The sequence below is a fragment of the Cucumis sativus genome, chromosome 1 (assembly GCF_000004075.3).
Source record: "Cucumis sativus cultivar 9930 chromosome 1, Cucumber_9930_V3, whole genome shotgun sequence".
In the NCBI taxonomy this organism is placed as follows: Eukaryota; Viridiplantae; Streptophyta; class Magnoliopsida; order Cucurbitales; family Cucurbitaceae; genus Cucumis; species Cucumis sativus.
The window spans coordinates 21,537,453-21,554,866 of NC_026655.2; the positions used below are offsets into that span (position 1 = coordinate 21,537,453).

Here is a 17,414-nt window from a genome sequence, read left to right on the forward strand (position 1 = left end):
TTAGGCATTGGATGCTACAAATAGAATATAATCAAAATGCCAACTAAAGCTCTCATCAATAATAATGCACATGTTTTGCCTCAAAAGGATGTTTGAAGCACATGACTTAGCCACTTCCTTTTTAAGGCTTCACTTTTTTTTTTTGGGTCAAAGTGTGAGGAACCACTACAATCGCCAATATAATTGAGTTTGATGGGTAAATATTTTATTAAAGCTAAACCATCATTGAGTTGAACTTGGCAACTCAACGGGTTGAGTTGAAAAATTAATCTGGTTATTCGTATTGTCAATCCAATCAACCTAAAAATATAGGTTGGGTTAAGAATGTTCCAACTCAACCTGTTTACACTCATGGTGTTAACTTATATTTTTTTACTGCATTATTCACATCAATTCCTTAAATGACTTTGTTACGTAGTAATTACCCACACAATCCAATTTAACTTTTAAAAAATAACTTTTTTACTATGATAAATATATAATACTTAGTTTCTATACTTTCAATTTTGTAAAATATAATTTGTATACTTTACTATTTTTAACGATTTAATAAGTATTGTAAATTAAATCATAAGGTGGATACCTACTTAATATTATCAACATACAAATTTATTGACAACTAAATAATGCAGAGTTTAGTTTAGTTTTTAAGGCAAAATAGTTTAGGCAGTTTGTTTCATGACTTACTCTATTTTCCTCTTTTAGTTTAATAATCATGGAGGTGAAAAGATAGAAACTTTGTCCTTATGAAAGTTAATCCATCTTTGTTATTTCAATTTTATGGTTGAATCAACCACCATTTTAATTTTAATTTTTCTTTTCAACATTGATAATATGTAGAGTGGAAAACGCAAAATCTTTAAAGAGTATATAGATTAACTTTTATTTAGACTTGACTATCTCAATTCTTTTCTAAAACAAAAGAAGTCGTTTCATGAATTTTATTGATATGAATATAGGTAATTTAATTGATCAAATTAGTAATCTTTTAAGTTAAAAATCAAATTTAGCATATGAATTTTGAGAAATCGTCCTAAATAACTTTTAAAAGTTTTCATCTATTATTAATCTAAATCCATAATTCATTTGATTCTTACTTAACACCCTCTCGATTTCTCAATAGCCATTCAAATCTTATTAAGTGAAGAAAAGAGAAACGGAGTTAAATGAACTAAGAAAAGATTTTGTAAGATTTGAGAAAGATTATGTAATATTTGAAACATCAAGTTCAACCTCGATCTTCATCTAGTTTGGATTCCACCGAGAAATCAATAAATGAATTGTTGGTGTTGATGTTTCACTGAAAGAAGTTATACATTTTTGTCTTGGAATTGAAAGAAGTTATACATTTTTGTCTTGGAATTGATCCGAGCTTAGATACAAGATGAGTCACTACAATAATTGAACAAAAATTGTGCTATTTGTGAAATCTGAAAACATTCTAATGCTACTTTTGATAATTTTCCATGAATTTGCATAGAAATCAACAATTTAGATAGTGAACAAGTTTTTAAGTATTTTGGTCTTATATTTTACAACTAAGTGCTCTTTGATCTCTATCTCGAAAATTCTATTGAATGGTCTCTATCTCGAAAATACTATTGAAATGTAAAGAAATTTTCCCGTGCATCTAAATTGATAAATTGATTAAGTGTCAAACTTGTTTATAAATTATTAAGACCAAATTGACAATTAAAATTTTATGAAATTTTTACGACATGGACTAAAATGTATAGGCTAAAGTTCCATGAATAAATTATCCGAAATTAAAAGTAAAATACTAAATCGAAGACCAAAAATGATTTCTAACCTAATTTTTTATTTGGGTTGAAAGCTTGAATTTTCATGACGTTTAATTTTTTGTGTTTAAAAGACAACTCTTTTTATTAATTATTGAATTGATTGACATGTGATGTATTGATGTCAAAATTTAGATAGCAAAAAAAGTTAATTCGACTGGGGAGAGGATGTCAATGCAAAGTAGGAAAATGTATGTAACTATGTGGTGTTTACTACGCACATTGAATTTGAATGCTTAAGTTAAATAGCAAATCAGAATAATATACCAATAGTTTATGAGTGAAGAATAAGCAAAAGAACAAGCGTACTTCTTTGAGGTAATATCACTATGTATTTATGAGGGTCATCGACTAGATTGTTCATTTCAAGGTTACAATGGAATAATTCTTCAACTCACGAGGTCATATGTTGTTCTCGTTTGGTAAAATCGGTCTTTACCTTGGTCAGGGTGAACTCCTTTTCTAGTTTCATTTTGATCCTAAAGTAGTGCTTTTAGTCGGAACAAAGCGTATTAGCTATTCCACTATGCGAGTTGATTTAGGTCATGGATTAAGTTAGTCCAATCATGAAGAGTGCTATATCATTATAAAAGGAATTGTTACTTTTATCTCGATTTGATATAAGATATATGTTTTGATCCAAAATCAAAGCATTTTTGATGAATTTGAAGAAAGAACTTAGTCGGCAAGCATAAAATGCTAAAAGGATTTGAAAAGAATTGGTAAGGAAAAAAGTAAGAACTTTGAAGGTGGGGTAGAAGTGTAATAAAATTGATAGTTGTAAAAGCCGCGTGGACGGCATTGGAGGGCCAGCCAAGGCCAAGCAGTTGAACGAGAAGACAGAGAGAACCAGCAGCCATTTTTCCGGTAATTTTCCCTCAAATTGACTCCATTTTCCCTTAATTCCCTTTTGCAAACCCCCATTATACCGCCATTTCTTTTCCAATTTTTCATCTTTATTCTTCTTTTCTCCCTCTTCTTCCGATAGGAGATCTGTTGCTTCCACCCTTCTCCGATCTCAAATTCCCTTTTTGAACCGCTTCTCCTCTTCACAATCATCAAACTCCAATTCCCTTTCCCAAATTCTCTTCTTGTCCCCGTTTCCTCCACCCCTTTTGGGATTTCATTCTTTTGCAGGCCTTTGTGTCTGATTTTCACAACTAGTGTCTGTTTGATTTGAAGTCGGGAAAAAGAAACAATGGGTACCCCTGAAAAGAATGAAAGTAAGGGGGGTTTCTTTGCTGCCATGACTTCTGGGATTTCCAAGCTTAGCAACGCCATGCACCGATCTGTTAATGGGTACTTCCTTTTTTCTACTTCTGACATAATCTCTTTTTCTTCTTCACTTCGTTGTTTCTCGATTGGTATCTATTTGCTTGGAGGGTTTTTGTAGCTGTAATCGTTGTTGTTATTGGTTCTATGGCTCTTTTTGTTCGAATTATTAGCTTCAATGTCTGCTCTATTGTGCTGATTTGTCTTGAATGTATCTCTTTTTTCGTTGCTGTAGGGTGTTTGTTGAATTTGTATAAAAGTGTTTTGTTTTCCTTTTTGTACAACTGTCTCATCGGTGGTGTGATTCGTTGTTTTGAACTAGTTCTTGTGTAATGAAGTTCTTCCCTTCCCTTCTACTTTTTCAGGAGTTTGATCTAGGTATGGATCCTTATTTGAGATTTTGAAAGATCAATGAATTTTTTTCTGCTGAATATTTGCATACAGGGGTTTTAGTTTCTTGGTAAAAAAAAGTAGGTTATAGATATGCACGCTACTTCAATACATGACATTATTCTTTGTCTCATAGCTAGGATAACTTTTTTTCCAAAGCCATCGAAATCAGGTGGTGATGTGTCTCATTTTCCAATATGATATTTCAAGCATGAATTGCTTCATGTTCGATTTGTTTGGTTTGTTGTTTAGCTTGAAGCTTCGAAGCTGTGTTATTGTTTATTACCTATTATTGTTGCATTGAATAGCCTCGCAAATGTGGATCCAAATCAGTAGCGTTTACATTGGAATGCTTGTGAAAGCTTTACTTTCTCTCATTTTGGTCAACTGATATTGAAGTTGTGCAACTAGTATTACTAATTTCACGGCAGATAAATGGCATTCCTCTCAGACCTAGTTGTATTGTTAATGTTGTTTTTTGTGGGTTTACCAGTGTACTTTGATTGTTTTACTTTGCTAGATTATACTTCTTTCAAGTTATATGTTTCTGATCCACATATTTCGTTAATACAAACTTTGTATCATTGTTAGAGAGTATAACTTATGATGATCATGCCTTTCTTTATTCTCAGGTTTCTTGGTTATGAAGGGGTAGAAGTTATAAATCCTGAAGGAGGAAAAGAAGATGCAGAAGAGGAAGCCCAGAAAGGAAGATGGAAACAAGAGGTTTTTATCATTTATGCTCTTACCTTCAATCTTTGCTTGTTTTTTCCCCTACTTGTTCCCTATTTTTCATCTTGCAAATTAATTAGTCTTTGTTGGGGTGGGGAAGTCAACATTGAATCTTTACCATATTGTTGTATTTAAAGATTATAGAGGTATAACATGTTTTGGTCAAGGGCTTCTTCTCTGTGAATTTAAGCTTGGATTCCTGTAAACTCAGTACACAAATTCTTTTATGTGAAAATCATGGTAAAACAAGGATGTTGCTTATTTACTCTACCATGTGTGGGGAAAGCTCTTCCTTCACTTTTGGAAGCTAGGAGTTTTGTCTTCTGTTCTTCTTCCTTTGTATATTGCCATAATATTACTAAAATGTTTTTTTTTTTTGGGTAATGTAGGATCGTGAAAGTTACTGGAAGATGATGCACAAGTATATTGGTTCAGATGTCACATCAATGGTCACTCTTCCAGTAATTATTTTTGAACCAATGACAATGATTCAGAAAATGGCTGAGGTTTGTTTTCTTTTTTGTTTTATTTTGATGTTCTTGTTCAAACCTTTTCATTTGCATCATGGTGTTAGTATTACAATATTTATTACAGTTAATGGAATACTCTCACTTGTTGAATCTGGCGGATGAATGTGAGGATCCTTATATGCGGTTGGTGTATGCATGTAAGTATCAAAATCTTAGTATGGCTTAAAGGCTGGCCTATGTAGGTCTACGATCTTTAAATCATGGAGACGCTTTTTGTTTTTGATGATGAAGTATGTTTTCACTTGTTACAGCATCATGGGCTATATCAGTGTATTATGCTTATCAAAGGACCTGGAAGCCTTTTAATCCTATCCTTGGAGAAACTTATGAACTTACCAATCATAACGGCATCGCATTTCTGTCAGAGCAGGTGAATTTCAAAGATTTTTTTGCTTGAAAATATATCTACCCTCCTTCCCCCCCAAAAAAATAATAATGATAATAATAAATAAATAAAAGAGGAACAGAAAGATCGACACACATTGTCTAGACAAATATCTTTCTTCTGAGTCTTGTTGATATGAAGTTGCATGCAATGGTTTACATTATACTATTTTAGTAATTCTAGTTAATTGAGGTTTTGTTTCTTTTTCTTTTTTCATGTTTTAGTTTAATTCCATTTTCTTATGTATAATTTTATGCCAAACAATGTTTCCAGGTGAGTCATCATCCCCCAATGAGTGCTGGGCATGCTGAAAATGAGCACTTTAGTTATGATGTGACTTCAAAGTTGAAAACTAAGTTTTTAGGAAACTCGTTGGATGTCTATCCTGTGGGAAGGTAAACTTCTGCTTTCCACTCTCTTTCTACACCCTTCAGCTAATTGCTTGTTGATCTCACTCCTAAATGTCAAAAGAGCAAGTTAATAACTTATAAATTTAGATACCCCTTAAGATCATGTGTTCAAACTTTGATACACCTGCTTCAAATATTTAAATATTTAATTTGTTTCTTGAAGCAAATTGATAAAGAATTAAATGGTTATACATTAAATTTGTTGAGATACACACCCTCAAGAGTTAGATATTTAGCCCACACCCCAAAAGTTAGATATTAGCCACTTTCACGGGCAATCACGGTCAACTCAACATTTATTTGCAATTTTAGAGTGTCTTTTTGGTTTATCCCATATGTTGACTCTTTGAATCCATTGCTATCACTGAACAACTCAATGTTTACTTGGGATTTTAGACTTCTCTTTTCAATTTATCCCATATGTGGACTCTTGGAGTTCACTTGCTACTAGTGATAGCTGTGTTTATTTTACCACTACCCTGATGTCTGGCAATACTAGATTTGGTGATGATATGATTTTTTCCTTTGCAGAACACGAGTGACTTTAAAAAGAGATGGTGTAGTATTAGATTTAGTACCACCACCCACTAAAGTTAACAACTTGATATTTGGAAGGACATGGGTCGATTCACCCGGAGAGATGATAATGACCAATTTGGCAACCGGTGATAAAGTTGTACTATATTTTCAACCATGCGGATGGTTTGGGTAAGAATCTTTATCCTATCACTCTCTCGTTGTTACAATTTCTATACTAATGACGATCTTTATAGGTACACTGACAGCATTATATTCAAAACAATTTTTTTTTATAAATATGTTTGATTCTGAGATATCTGACTGCCTCTAGGTTATTGTATTTCTAGCCCATATCTTTATGAGGGTTCCTTATCCATCATAATCTTGGAGTATTTCATAAAAATGAATAATTTAACATATATTTCCAAATGGAAGGGAAAGATTGTAGTTTCATGTGGGAAAAAATCTAATATTCTTTTTCTATTCACAGGGGTATGTCTTTTGTTTGTATGATTTTATGCAATGATCTTAGAGAGGTTTCTGATATCAAGTGAATACTCTACCTGGCTTTCGACATCTTCTTAGTTAAATTCTAGCAATTTTCTTCAAATTGACTGAGAGCAATGGAATTTCTCAGCAATTGGAATGTTTTTTTTAATTGGAAACATTCAACTTTCATTGTTGTCAAAGGAATTGACGTCTCTTTCCATCTTACCCTTGACTATTGTTTTTGGTTGCAGTGCTGGGCGTTATGAAGTGGATGGTTACGTTTATAATTCGGCAGAGGAACCAAAGATTTTGATGACAGGGAAATGGAATGAATTTATGAGTTACCAACCTTGTGATATGGAAGGGGAGCCTCTTCCAAACACAGAACTGAAAGAGGTAATGATCGTTGTCTCAATCTTAGTTGACTCTAAAATTGACCAAAAATGGCAGAGTAGACGTTGATCATTGTGTTTGTTTCAGTTAGCGTCTTTGTTTTTCATTTGAAATCTGATCATACCTTCTGCATTGTGTTGTTTTGTTGTCTTTGTTCCTGTAGGTGTGGCATGTGGCTAAAACACCCGAAAATGACAAATTTCAATACACACATTTTGCACATAAGATCAATAGTTTCGATACTGCCCCTAAGAAGTTGTTGGCATCGGACTCCCGGTTGCGTCCTGATAGATACGCTTTAGAGAAGGGTGATCTATCCAAAGCAGGGTCGGAAAAGAGCAGGTTTGGTTTTTGATCTTTCCGATTCTTTAATAAAGCTGCAATCAATTCAAATTATTAACGAGTTATTCATGCCTGTTTTCTATGGTCAGTTTGGAAGAGAGGCAAAGAGCTGAAAAGAGAACTCGAGAAGCCAAAGGACAGAGTTTTATGCCAAGATGGTTTGATTTAACCGAAGAGGTTACGTCCACACCATGGGGTGACTTGGAAATCTACCAATATAACGGTAAATACACCAAGTATCGGGCTGAGATCGATAGTTCTGGTTCAAGCAGCAACGATGATGTTGACGTTAAATCGATAGAATTTAACCCCTGGCAATATGGGAACTTGTCGACAGATTAAGACTCTCCTCATCTATGTTTTGTTTGGTTGGGTTCTTCAGATAGTTGGTAACATTTTTCAGCATTTGATATTGTAGTGGTCTGTTGTTTGTTTATATACATAGAGCTTTTACATTTTGTAACTTTGTTATCAATCTTTGCCAGTTGTTTGATCAATCCTACAACTTTCTACCAAAGTTTTTGTTGCTGGTGATATAATTCATAATGTATGTGGTTTGACTTTACAGTGATTGATTACATGTGATAGAAATTAGTATCTTTTCTTATGCTGCTGTTCCAACATGATTTGATATGCAATTCCATTTTCTCATCTATAGGATTCCTTCCATGTTAAAGTCACTTTCAAGGAAATAAGATAGAAAGGAACAACATCAAGCTTTGGACAAGCACACAACATCTTTTTGTTCTGAAAAAAAGAAAAAGCACAAACTTTTTAGGGGATGTTTCGGGATTACTGTAACTTTGAACTGTATTAAAATGCATGAAAAAAAATGAGTGCATAGTGAAAATGGAATTGAAAAAGAGGACCGGTACAAAACATATGTGAAGGAAATAAGTTTGGTATTACACGTCTAAGTCCAAAACACTTAATGTAAATATTAGTTTCAAGTATCTATCGATCCACCTGAAGTCAAAAAGGAGAAAGAAAAAAATGCAGGCTTGTCGAAAGTGCAAATAAAGATGCTTTTCTTCTAATGAAATTAAATTATGGTGACATTGAATATTAACTTTTAAACACATTTTTACAAACTTTAACACATTGTGGGGTTGAGTTGAGTGTGTGCCCTAATTGATTAACCAAAATTTAAAGGGTTAATTGAATGGATTAAAAAGAGAGTTGTTCTTTAAATACAACAAATGAACTAAGGAGATTTGACCTTAAGCTAACTGTGTTATACTTTCTTGTTGACAATTAAAAAAAAAAAAGAAAAAGAAAGAAAGAGTTTAAGTCCCATTTTATTAGAAGAAAAATCATTTTCTTAAAGAAAGGGTTTAATTAAAATGATAGTGTTTGGTTGGACCTTTTTTTTATACATATAAAAAGAATTGGTTTGAGTTCAAATTTTGTTTGCTTGTGTTTCTACAAATGTTTAATTACCTTATATATATAGTTGTTTGTGAGTGATTCAACTATCAACCTATTACTTTATATACATTAATTTATTAGTTCTAAAGTTAATTCTTTTAAACATGGTTTTTATTTGCAATCAAATATGCAATGGTTTATTTATTTATTAGTTGTTGGAACTTCATAAATTTTCTATAAAATTGAGTCAAACTATTTACATTACAGATATAGGTTAATAGAAGTCCATCATAGTTAAGAAATAGTTTGATATCTTTTGTAATTTTTTTTTACACCCATTAAACCTAAGACATAGCACACCTTAAATTGTTTGAATGAATTGGATGGCCAAAATGTATCTTAGGGTTTGGGCACATGTTTGACTTCACAAGCTTAGGTTTTGGTAATTTTAAGGGTTTAAGAATATTTTATTTTAGGTGTAAGTTTATGGGAAGTATAGGTTTAGAAAATTGTAGTTGAGATATAAGTGTTTGTTTGTTAGGTTACACACAAATTTCTAATATCATGAAAGCTAAGTATCATATTTTTTATATTCATGCTTTAGTACAATTAAAATAGGAAAATTAGAACTACAATAGCTGTTAGAATTTATGATATATTCCTATTTAGTTTTGTAGCTATGGAGAAAAATGTTGAGAATTTGTGATTTACATATGATTTATGAACACTTATTCTAGCTAGCTTTAATGTTACTTTCATGTTATGTTTTAATTACATGGGGATGTATGATGGGAATGGGAGCCTAATCTTTGTGATCACCTCAAAATAATTAAATAAAATAAAGATTCCTATATCCCTTAATTGAAATGCCCCCAACTTTAATTAGCATATTGATGCTTCTCATTAGATGTTTTCCATTGTCAAATAAATTTATAAATTTAAGTCTATGGATGAAAAGAGAAATAGGGTTTTGAATTCATTTCTATTGCCAAATAAATTTATAAACCTAAAGCTTTAACAAAAATTGTACTATGACTAAGCACTACAAAAATATGCATATCTCTCAATCGTCCGAAAATACCAAAAATAATGTATTAGGATTTCATCTTCATTCAAAGATTTGCTGGGGGAAACTCATTGGGAGAGAAATTTTCCACGAGAAAATGAACGTTTTGGGGAAGATAATTCTAACTTTCACGAAGTAACATATGTTGTTGGGAGATACTAGCTCTCGCTCTCAAAATGTATATATAGTCCATTTGAAGTATTATTTACATGCAACATACAATTTTTGTAATCCATGTGGGAGATCGATGAACTCCTAATACCATCATCGATCAACCTAAAAAGCAATTGTATTTTCTTCTAATGAAGATTCAAGTTTCTCAAACCAAGTAGGGTTTGTGATATTTTTATTTTGTTTGATGTGTGATGAATAGTAAATGGCATTAAAAGTAAAAGCAAATGAATTGAAACAATGTAAATTGAAAAGTCTAACTCAGGTGTTATGGTGCACACACCCATGCATGTGTTTAGTTGTTCAGTGGACATTAAAAATATTAATCAAAATCATGCAAAGCTGTGCTTAACCACTTCAAGAAAATACCTTTAGCAGTTGCATGCCATGTCTTTGTCTTGTATTGTTTGTGAGAATTGTACATTGTAGCATCAAACTATAGGGAGCTATATTTTTATTCTAGATTGGTTTTATGTGTTTTCTAATGACATGAAGGGAGATAATTAATTATATAACGTGACTGTATATTTCATTTCATTCCTTTTGTTAGATTTTATATGTTTTGATGGTCAAATTTTGAAGAAGTTTATGAGATGGAAATGCAAAGATTTTGAAGTGGTATTATACACATAACTTTGTTACAAGATTATCCTATTAAATTAGACGTTATTCTTTTCTTTTACTGATAAAACATTTTAGCGACGTTTTTAGGTAAAGTTAGTAAGTCAAAGTTTTTTTTTTCTAAAAGAAGAAAATTTTAAATTTATAACGACACAAATATAAATTTTACCGACCCTTACTTTACGTTGCAAAAGATTATATACAATATCCAAAAGCTCACATTATTTAGCAACAACTTGCATGTTGCTAAAACTTATCTTCTAAAGATAAAGTTATTGCATGTGCCACTATATGCCAATATTGGCAACACTAGGAATGTTGCTAAATGTTAAGTAATGTTGCACGTGTCAGTAAAAGGGAGGTTTTAGTATCTTCACACGAAGAGTGTGTGTTACCATATACTTGTTGAGGGTAAAGATTATGTGGAGGATACAACCACGTTTTCTTCGACGTTGCCAAAACGTTTAATTTAGAGGGATTTTTCATCTTTTAAACATGTTTTTTGCATCATATTAACCAAGACATGCTCAATTAAACTAAGTGCTTCATTAATTGGGTACAACATGCACTGTAAACATCTCCCGCTTGCATTACAAATAAGGGAAAAGCTAAGACACTAGTTAATAAAAGTAGTGCTTAAGTAATCCAACTAATTTTATTTTTGTACTCATCAATCATGTAATGTTGTAAATAAGAACTACTATAATCGGTAGTCAATCGATTTAAACATAAAGATGCTTTGATTTATGCTACTAAGAATTAACACAGCTAAATGTCACAGATTGGTGTGAAGAGTTTAACTACTAAGAAAGCAAAAGAAAAATGTAAAGGTGATCAATCCAAACATAGTATCGAAGGCATTGAAATTCAAATGCATTCAATAATCACAATGATTCATGAGATATTGCTATGAAATATACACGTACTGATCATAACTTTAATATAATGGGTTTCTTACTCAATAACCTAAACTGGAGAGTGCTTACATTTGCCATTAAACATTGAGATAATGCTCCACGCTCCTCGTGTTGAAGCATGTCTCCACACCCATGAAATAAGTCAAATTTAAAGAACTAGAAACAATCAAAAGACAAAGAAGAAGGGGGCCTAATGCAAAAAAAAATTCATTTATAGAGTTATTAATTACAACGCCGTCGTGTTGTGACGCTACGTCAATTAAAGACTTTTCAAAAAAGTGACATCATGATGTTGGACCCTCATTGGGGCAAAAATTGATACTTTTACACCCCATGTGACCTAGATGTTTCCTTTGGACTTCAAAATACTCCATATTAGCTGGGTCTTTATCTCAATGCTCAAATCTACCTCTTTAGTTTTTGATACCGCTGTATAATCATTAATTAACCGCATGAAACCATGCAATAAAGTTGAGTTAAGGTAAAGGAGATGAAATTAACATTAAAGGAAAAGAGACCATAGGTGGAAGAAAGATATTAAACTTTTATTAAAAAAAGGTGTAAAGATAAAACTTTTGAGAGAACTTTTTCACTCTCAATAACCCACCCCTCACTTTTCACTCTAAGATTTTCTAATTCTTTTTCTTTCTTTTCTTTGCTTTCTTCTTTGATTACTTTACAAATAAGGACACAACTCCTATTTTATATGTATGTTCGATAGTCTTGAAGTTAAGGAGTATTAAGAATAATACCAATACGTTTTATGTGCAATTAAAATTAACAAGAGGGATGTTTCATATTAATTATGAATACTAAAAAAAAATTAACTAAATTATCATATGTCATTTCTAAAGTCAACAACAACTATTAATGTTGCATTAAAGGTAGAGACAACTTAAATTGAATCCTACTAAAATAAATATAAAGTCAAAAAACAAACACTATATTTTATTCATTTACATCCAAGTTTCCTTTTCTTAATTCTTAATTAAAAAAGAAAAATAATATATATATATATGTATGTATGTATATATATGTATGTATATGTATGTATATATAATACAAAATTTTCATACTTATTAGCTTGATATAAAAAAATAAATTGAGGTTACTAGAAATTTGATCTTTTTTTTTGTTTATGCACGCAAATTTTAATTTTTTTTTATAATCATAAAAATATTTTTCTTGATACAATGTTTATCTTGACGCTAAGAAAAGTCTCTTTATTTTCTTGAAGAAATACGAAAAAAAAACTTTAAAAAATGTAGATTCTTGATTTTCTTGATGGACAAGGTTTCCTTAGTTTTGTTGATGGTCCACAAACGTATTTAGGATAATATATTAGTTGACCGACAATGCTCATCAAGCTTGATGGACAAGGCCCATAAATGGATGAACTTTCTTGATTTGTGCAATGGTTATCATCGAAAAAAACTGATATATTTATTTTGGATTTAGAATTTTCTTGATGGGTCTAGGGTTTCTTGGTGGACAAAGATAAAAAAAGACAAAAAAAATCATAGACAAGGTTCATCAAGAAAAATGATAATAATAAGAAAAAACTATTTTTCATGAAGCACGAAATTTGGACCTTTGTTAAGGGCTTAGAAAACACGATATTCATCCATATATAATATTCTCAATTTTATACTATTTTTTTCCAATTATTATTTTTCTATTCATCAATAGTGTAATATTACTTTTTTAAAAGTTAACGGTTGTAATTATAATTAGATTGAAATAAGTCACTTTATCAAAATTAAATTAGTTATTGTATTCAATTTTAATGTTGAATTAAAGGTTTGTAATTTAAGGTTTTTAAAATTTGTAGAAGTTGACCAACATTAGCTCGACTAACATTTATATGTACACGTGGATATAAGAGGTTCTAGGTTTAAATCTCCACTCCTGCATCCCCATTCCTATATTAAAAATTTGTAGAAGCTATTTATAAATTTGGATTTGATGTCATACAAGAATCATTAAGAAAAAAATTAAGATCATGAAGATGCCAATTAGCATAGAACTAATGTGGGTGTGAGAAAATTAAACTAAAATAGTAAAAAAGAATAGGTTTGATGACCAATAACATCAAGAAAACTACTTGATAGACAAAGACCATCAAGGTAGACATTTTTAGACGTATTTTGTACATCAAAGAAGATCAAATTTGTAGTAATGTTAGTTTAACCTTTTTTTTTTTTTTTTTGTCTAATCTAACAATCATGTCTTGCCAAAAGAAAATGAACATTTGTATAAAGATGCATCTTTCGTTAATACAATCATACTTGAAAAACTAATTAAGGCTTTTAAACATATTTTTTCTCTCTAAATTTTAACTAAAAGTCTACTGTCACAAAGAAATAAAAGAATGCTTATAGTGAATTTGGAAATTGTAATTTAATAAGTTCTACTTCAAGATGAGAATTGAGTTAATGCTTCTAAGTCAAGAAATTTAAAAAACTTGATATCTTTAAATTGAATTTTGATCCTATTATCATTCTCCTATCAACCTCTCTCATCTTAATTAATCATACCAAGTTCTACATCAGCTGCTGAGAAATTTCCCTTAAAAATATGGTTTTAAAAGAAATGAAAATGATTAATAAGTTAGTTTACACAAAAAAAAATTAATAACTTGATCATGTAAATTCACGTCATGTCTATGATATTTTGCTACACTAGAAATCTTTAACATGAATGACAATGATTCATCGATTTTTCTATATAAACATAAACTTTATTACTTCGTGACATTTTCTTACAAAATTCATGCTCTACTATTATTTGTCAATATGTTTTATTGTTTCCTTACATGCCTATATTCGAGTTTTAAAGGAAAACTAAAAATAAATGTTAAATTAAACAATCTAATAATAGAAGTTACAATGCAAATAGTAAGTAAAAAAAGAAAAGAAAAGCAAACATAAATAGAATTGAATATTCACGGAGTGTTCGTAAAAAAAATATGACATTTTTTAACACTGTGTTCACACGAGATTTCAAAAAAATGTATTTCGTGGAATTAAACTTTGATATATTGATGAATATAGCGGATACAATCTCTAGTATTTACTTATTTGATGTTTTCTCTCAAATACAAGTTAAAACTTAAAATTTATTGATCTTCGGTCTTCAGGATGTTGTAGTTGCAAGTCGATTTAAACTTCGATCTTCTGGAATCTAAGAAAAATTTAATCTTCTAAGTTTTCAATCATTCAGAAGTTGTTGATCTCGAGGTTGATATGAACTTGCACGTCTTAAGAACTTGTAGAAGTTCTCGAGGTTGATATGACTTGCACGTCTTGAGAGCTTGTAGAAGTTTGAATCTTCAATTCTTCAAAGTTTTAATACTTCAAAGCTAGCTTCAATTCTTCTTTCAACCAAAAACCCCTCAAATGAATGACAATGATCTCTATTTATAGAGAAATTTCATGGACTTTAGGTGGGCTTGAGTTTATTTGCTTTACGGCATTGGACTTGGGCCCATTTGATTGGTTGGGTGTGGGCTTGGACCAATTTTTTTATTGGGCTTGAGCTTGGACGTGGGCCCATTTCCTTGGCGGGCTCGGGACCTTTGTTTGGCCCGTTTTTTCATCATAGACGTGCATTGGGTTGGATATGAGAAAACTTGACTACCCAAATCCAATCAAATTATAGTCATCACAATTTTGCTGTGATGACGTGACCAAATTTAATGGGTCGAAATTTCTTGTTCAACACACGATTTTCAATGTAATACATAAATATTAAAAAAATTGAATATAAAATTAAAACTTACTTTGAATCAAAATCACTTGCTTACCAATGTAGAACTATTTATAGAGATGGAAGACAAAGAATGCTATATTCACGGTAGAATTTGAAGTGTTAAGAGAAAAATTTAAGATGATAATTTAGAATTTATAGAGATTTCATCCTTTTCAATTGGCTTTAATGATTAGTGGAAAGTGCTTCAATTAATTTGTAACCTTTTCAATTGTTTATTATTAAGCCATAGAGTGAATTAATATCAATTAGAAACATCCACTTTAAATAAATGTAACCTACAAATTCATGTTTGATAATGAATATGATTCTCCCCAAATTCCTTCTAATACAGTAAAGATTTATAAATAAATTGTGAAATTTAATCTTTCTCGAATTTTAAAAATCACAATTTAATCACTTGAAAGCCATTAGGATAATTGATAAATTCATTTAGAAGTTTGGAAATTCATATAATCCTGAAAACAAAAATTAGGTTAACAATTAATTTGGAATAATGCATAAATATTTGATATTATAATTGGTAAAGATAAATAAATTGGTAGAAAAAACTTTTCAATATTGTTGTGACGTTAAAGACTTAAAGTCGTATGCACTTTTTCCTTTTAGAAAAATTTCTTCAGCATTAATTTTCTTTCCAAAAGATCATTACAAAAACTGTATACATTTTGATGCATTCAAAAACATATATGGCAATAAAAATTATTGTATTAGATTTCTCCTTACTAGTTTGAGACATTTACTTTCGATTTCATTTTTAATTTTTTTTCTTTTTATTTTAAATGTTTAGATTTAGTCAAATATATTTCCAAAAGGATTTTAAAATTACTAATCCTGTTGTTAGTATAAATTTACTTTTTTCCAACTTAGTAAATGAATAACAATCCATTTCTATTTAAAAAAACACATTGTAAACATGTCTCTGAATTGAAAATTTCTTAAAATTATTTAACAAATTTGAAAACCTAAAGATGAACTAATGTATGCTTTTAGTGTGTATTTTTCAACCAAAATGTCACAAAGTTGTTGTACCATGGAAGAACCATTACAGTGGAAGCAATTACAATGCAACCTCGATGCTAATGGTACGGCAAATGAAGGAGGAAAGGCAAAAGGATTGGTAGGGTTGAAACGAAAAGAAAAACAAAGTAAGATATTATCCAAACGTACCAAAACTTTTCTCCCCATTTCTCATAGCTATTATGATGTGATTAACAAAATGGTTGGAATTATATAAATAAAAAATGGTAAATCCACGTAAGATTATTCCGGACGGGTCTCAATTGAAGTTTCAATGTATTCCAACGCTAAAAAGAAACACTTTACCGCCACGTGTCATGATCAACCCCAAATGTTTCTTTCTTTCTTTTGTTTTGTTTAACAAACCACCTTTTTCATTTCAAACGACGCCGTATCTTTTAACTGTCAAATCCTTTCCTGGGGCCCTCCCAGTTATCCGTCCCGTTAACTCTGCCGCCCTCCAAAAGGATGTCTTCTTCTAATATTCACCTCACGCCCTAACCTCCCTCGCTTTTCTCTTTCTATTAAATTCCCAAATTTACTTCTCTTTCACTTTTATGTTAATTTTGCTACTTAGTGTGGTTTAGTCATTTAAATATATATATATACAAATTTTAATTTAAAATATACCATACATTATATTTTATTTTAAATTAAAATTTAATTATTTAGAAAATACATTAAATTTTAAAAATATATCAATCATTGTTGCTAGTAAATTATGGATGTCTCTCTTTAATAAAATTGCTTACATTTTGTTACTATTTTCGATATCTTTATAATTCACAATAATTTGTAATCGTTTTATTATAAAATTAGATCAAGTAATTAAGTATAATAGAATCTAGATATAAATTATAAAATGTTGACATCAATCCTTTACTGATAAAGTCCCTCCTTACCTCTTCTAAAGGTTGATGGACAATTTCGTAAATAAAAAAATAATAATAATAATTTAAGCAATATATTTAAATTATACTTTAGAAAAATTATAGGATAATACCAAACAAAAAACATCCAATAAAACAGCGCCCTTTTGCCATGTAGGATTAAAGACTGCATCACACGCGCCAACAAGATAATCAATATAACAATAAATAATTTCGGAACATGCTTATTGGGATAACTGCCTCAAATATTCTATAATTACACTTCTGTCCTCACCTTCCTCTAAATTACCAAATTAACCCTATCCTATTCATTTCTTGACCGTCCGATCTTC

General features: G+C 30.6%; 1 protein-coding gene across 1 annotated transcript; it reads left to right on the plus strand.

Moving 5' to 3' along the window:
- The first annotated feature begins 2,595 nt into the window (after window positions 1-2,595).
- Window positions 2,596-7,868, plus strand: LOC101215884 (oxysterol-binding protein-related protein 3C). The gene is made up of 10 exons (XM_004153861.3): window positions 2,596-3,098; window positions 4,094-4,187; window positions 4,583-4,699; window positions 4,788-4,860; window positions 4,975-5,093; window positions 5,382-5,503; window positions 6,050-6,226; window positions 6,778-6,922; window positions 7,083-7,261; window positions 7,351-7,868. The coding sequence occupies exons 1-10, from the start codon at window positions 2,998-3,000 to the stop codon at window positions 7,601-7,603; spliced, it is 1,380 nt and encodes a 459-aa protein (XP_004153909.1). The 5' UTR covers window positions 2,596-2,997; the 3' UTR covers window positions 7,604-7,868.
- Window positions 7,869-17,414: the final 9,546 nt, after the last annotated feature.

Excerpts from the sequence above, each read along its gene's own strand:
- LOC101215884 (XM_004153861.3), top strand. The coding sequence starts at position 2,998 with ATGGGTACCCCTGAAAAGAATGAAAGTAAGGGGGGTTTCTTTGCTGCC. Across the intron at positions 4,700-4,787 it reads TGATTCAGAAAATGGCTGAG|TTAATGGAATACTCTCACTT; the intron begins GTTTGTTTTCTT and ends TATTTATTACAG. Across the intron at positions 4,861-4,974 it reads TATGCGGTTGGTGTATGCAT|CATCATGGGCTATATCAGTG; the intron begins GTAAGTATCAAA and ends CACTTGTTACAG.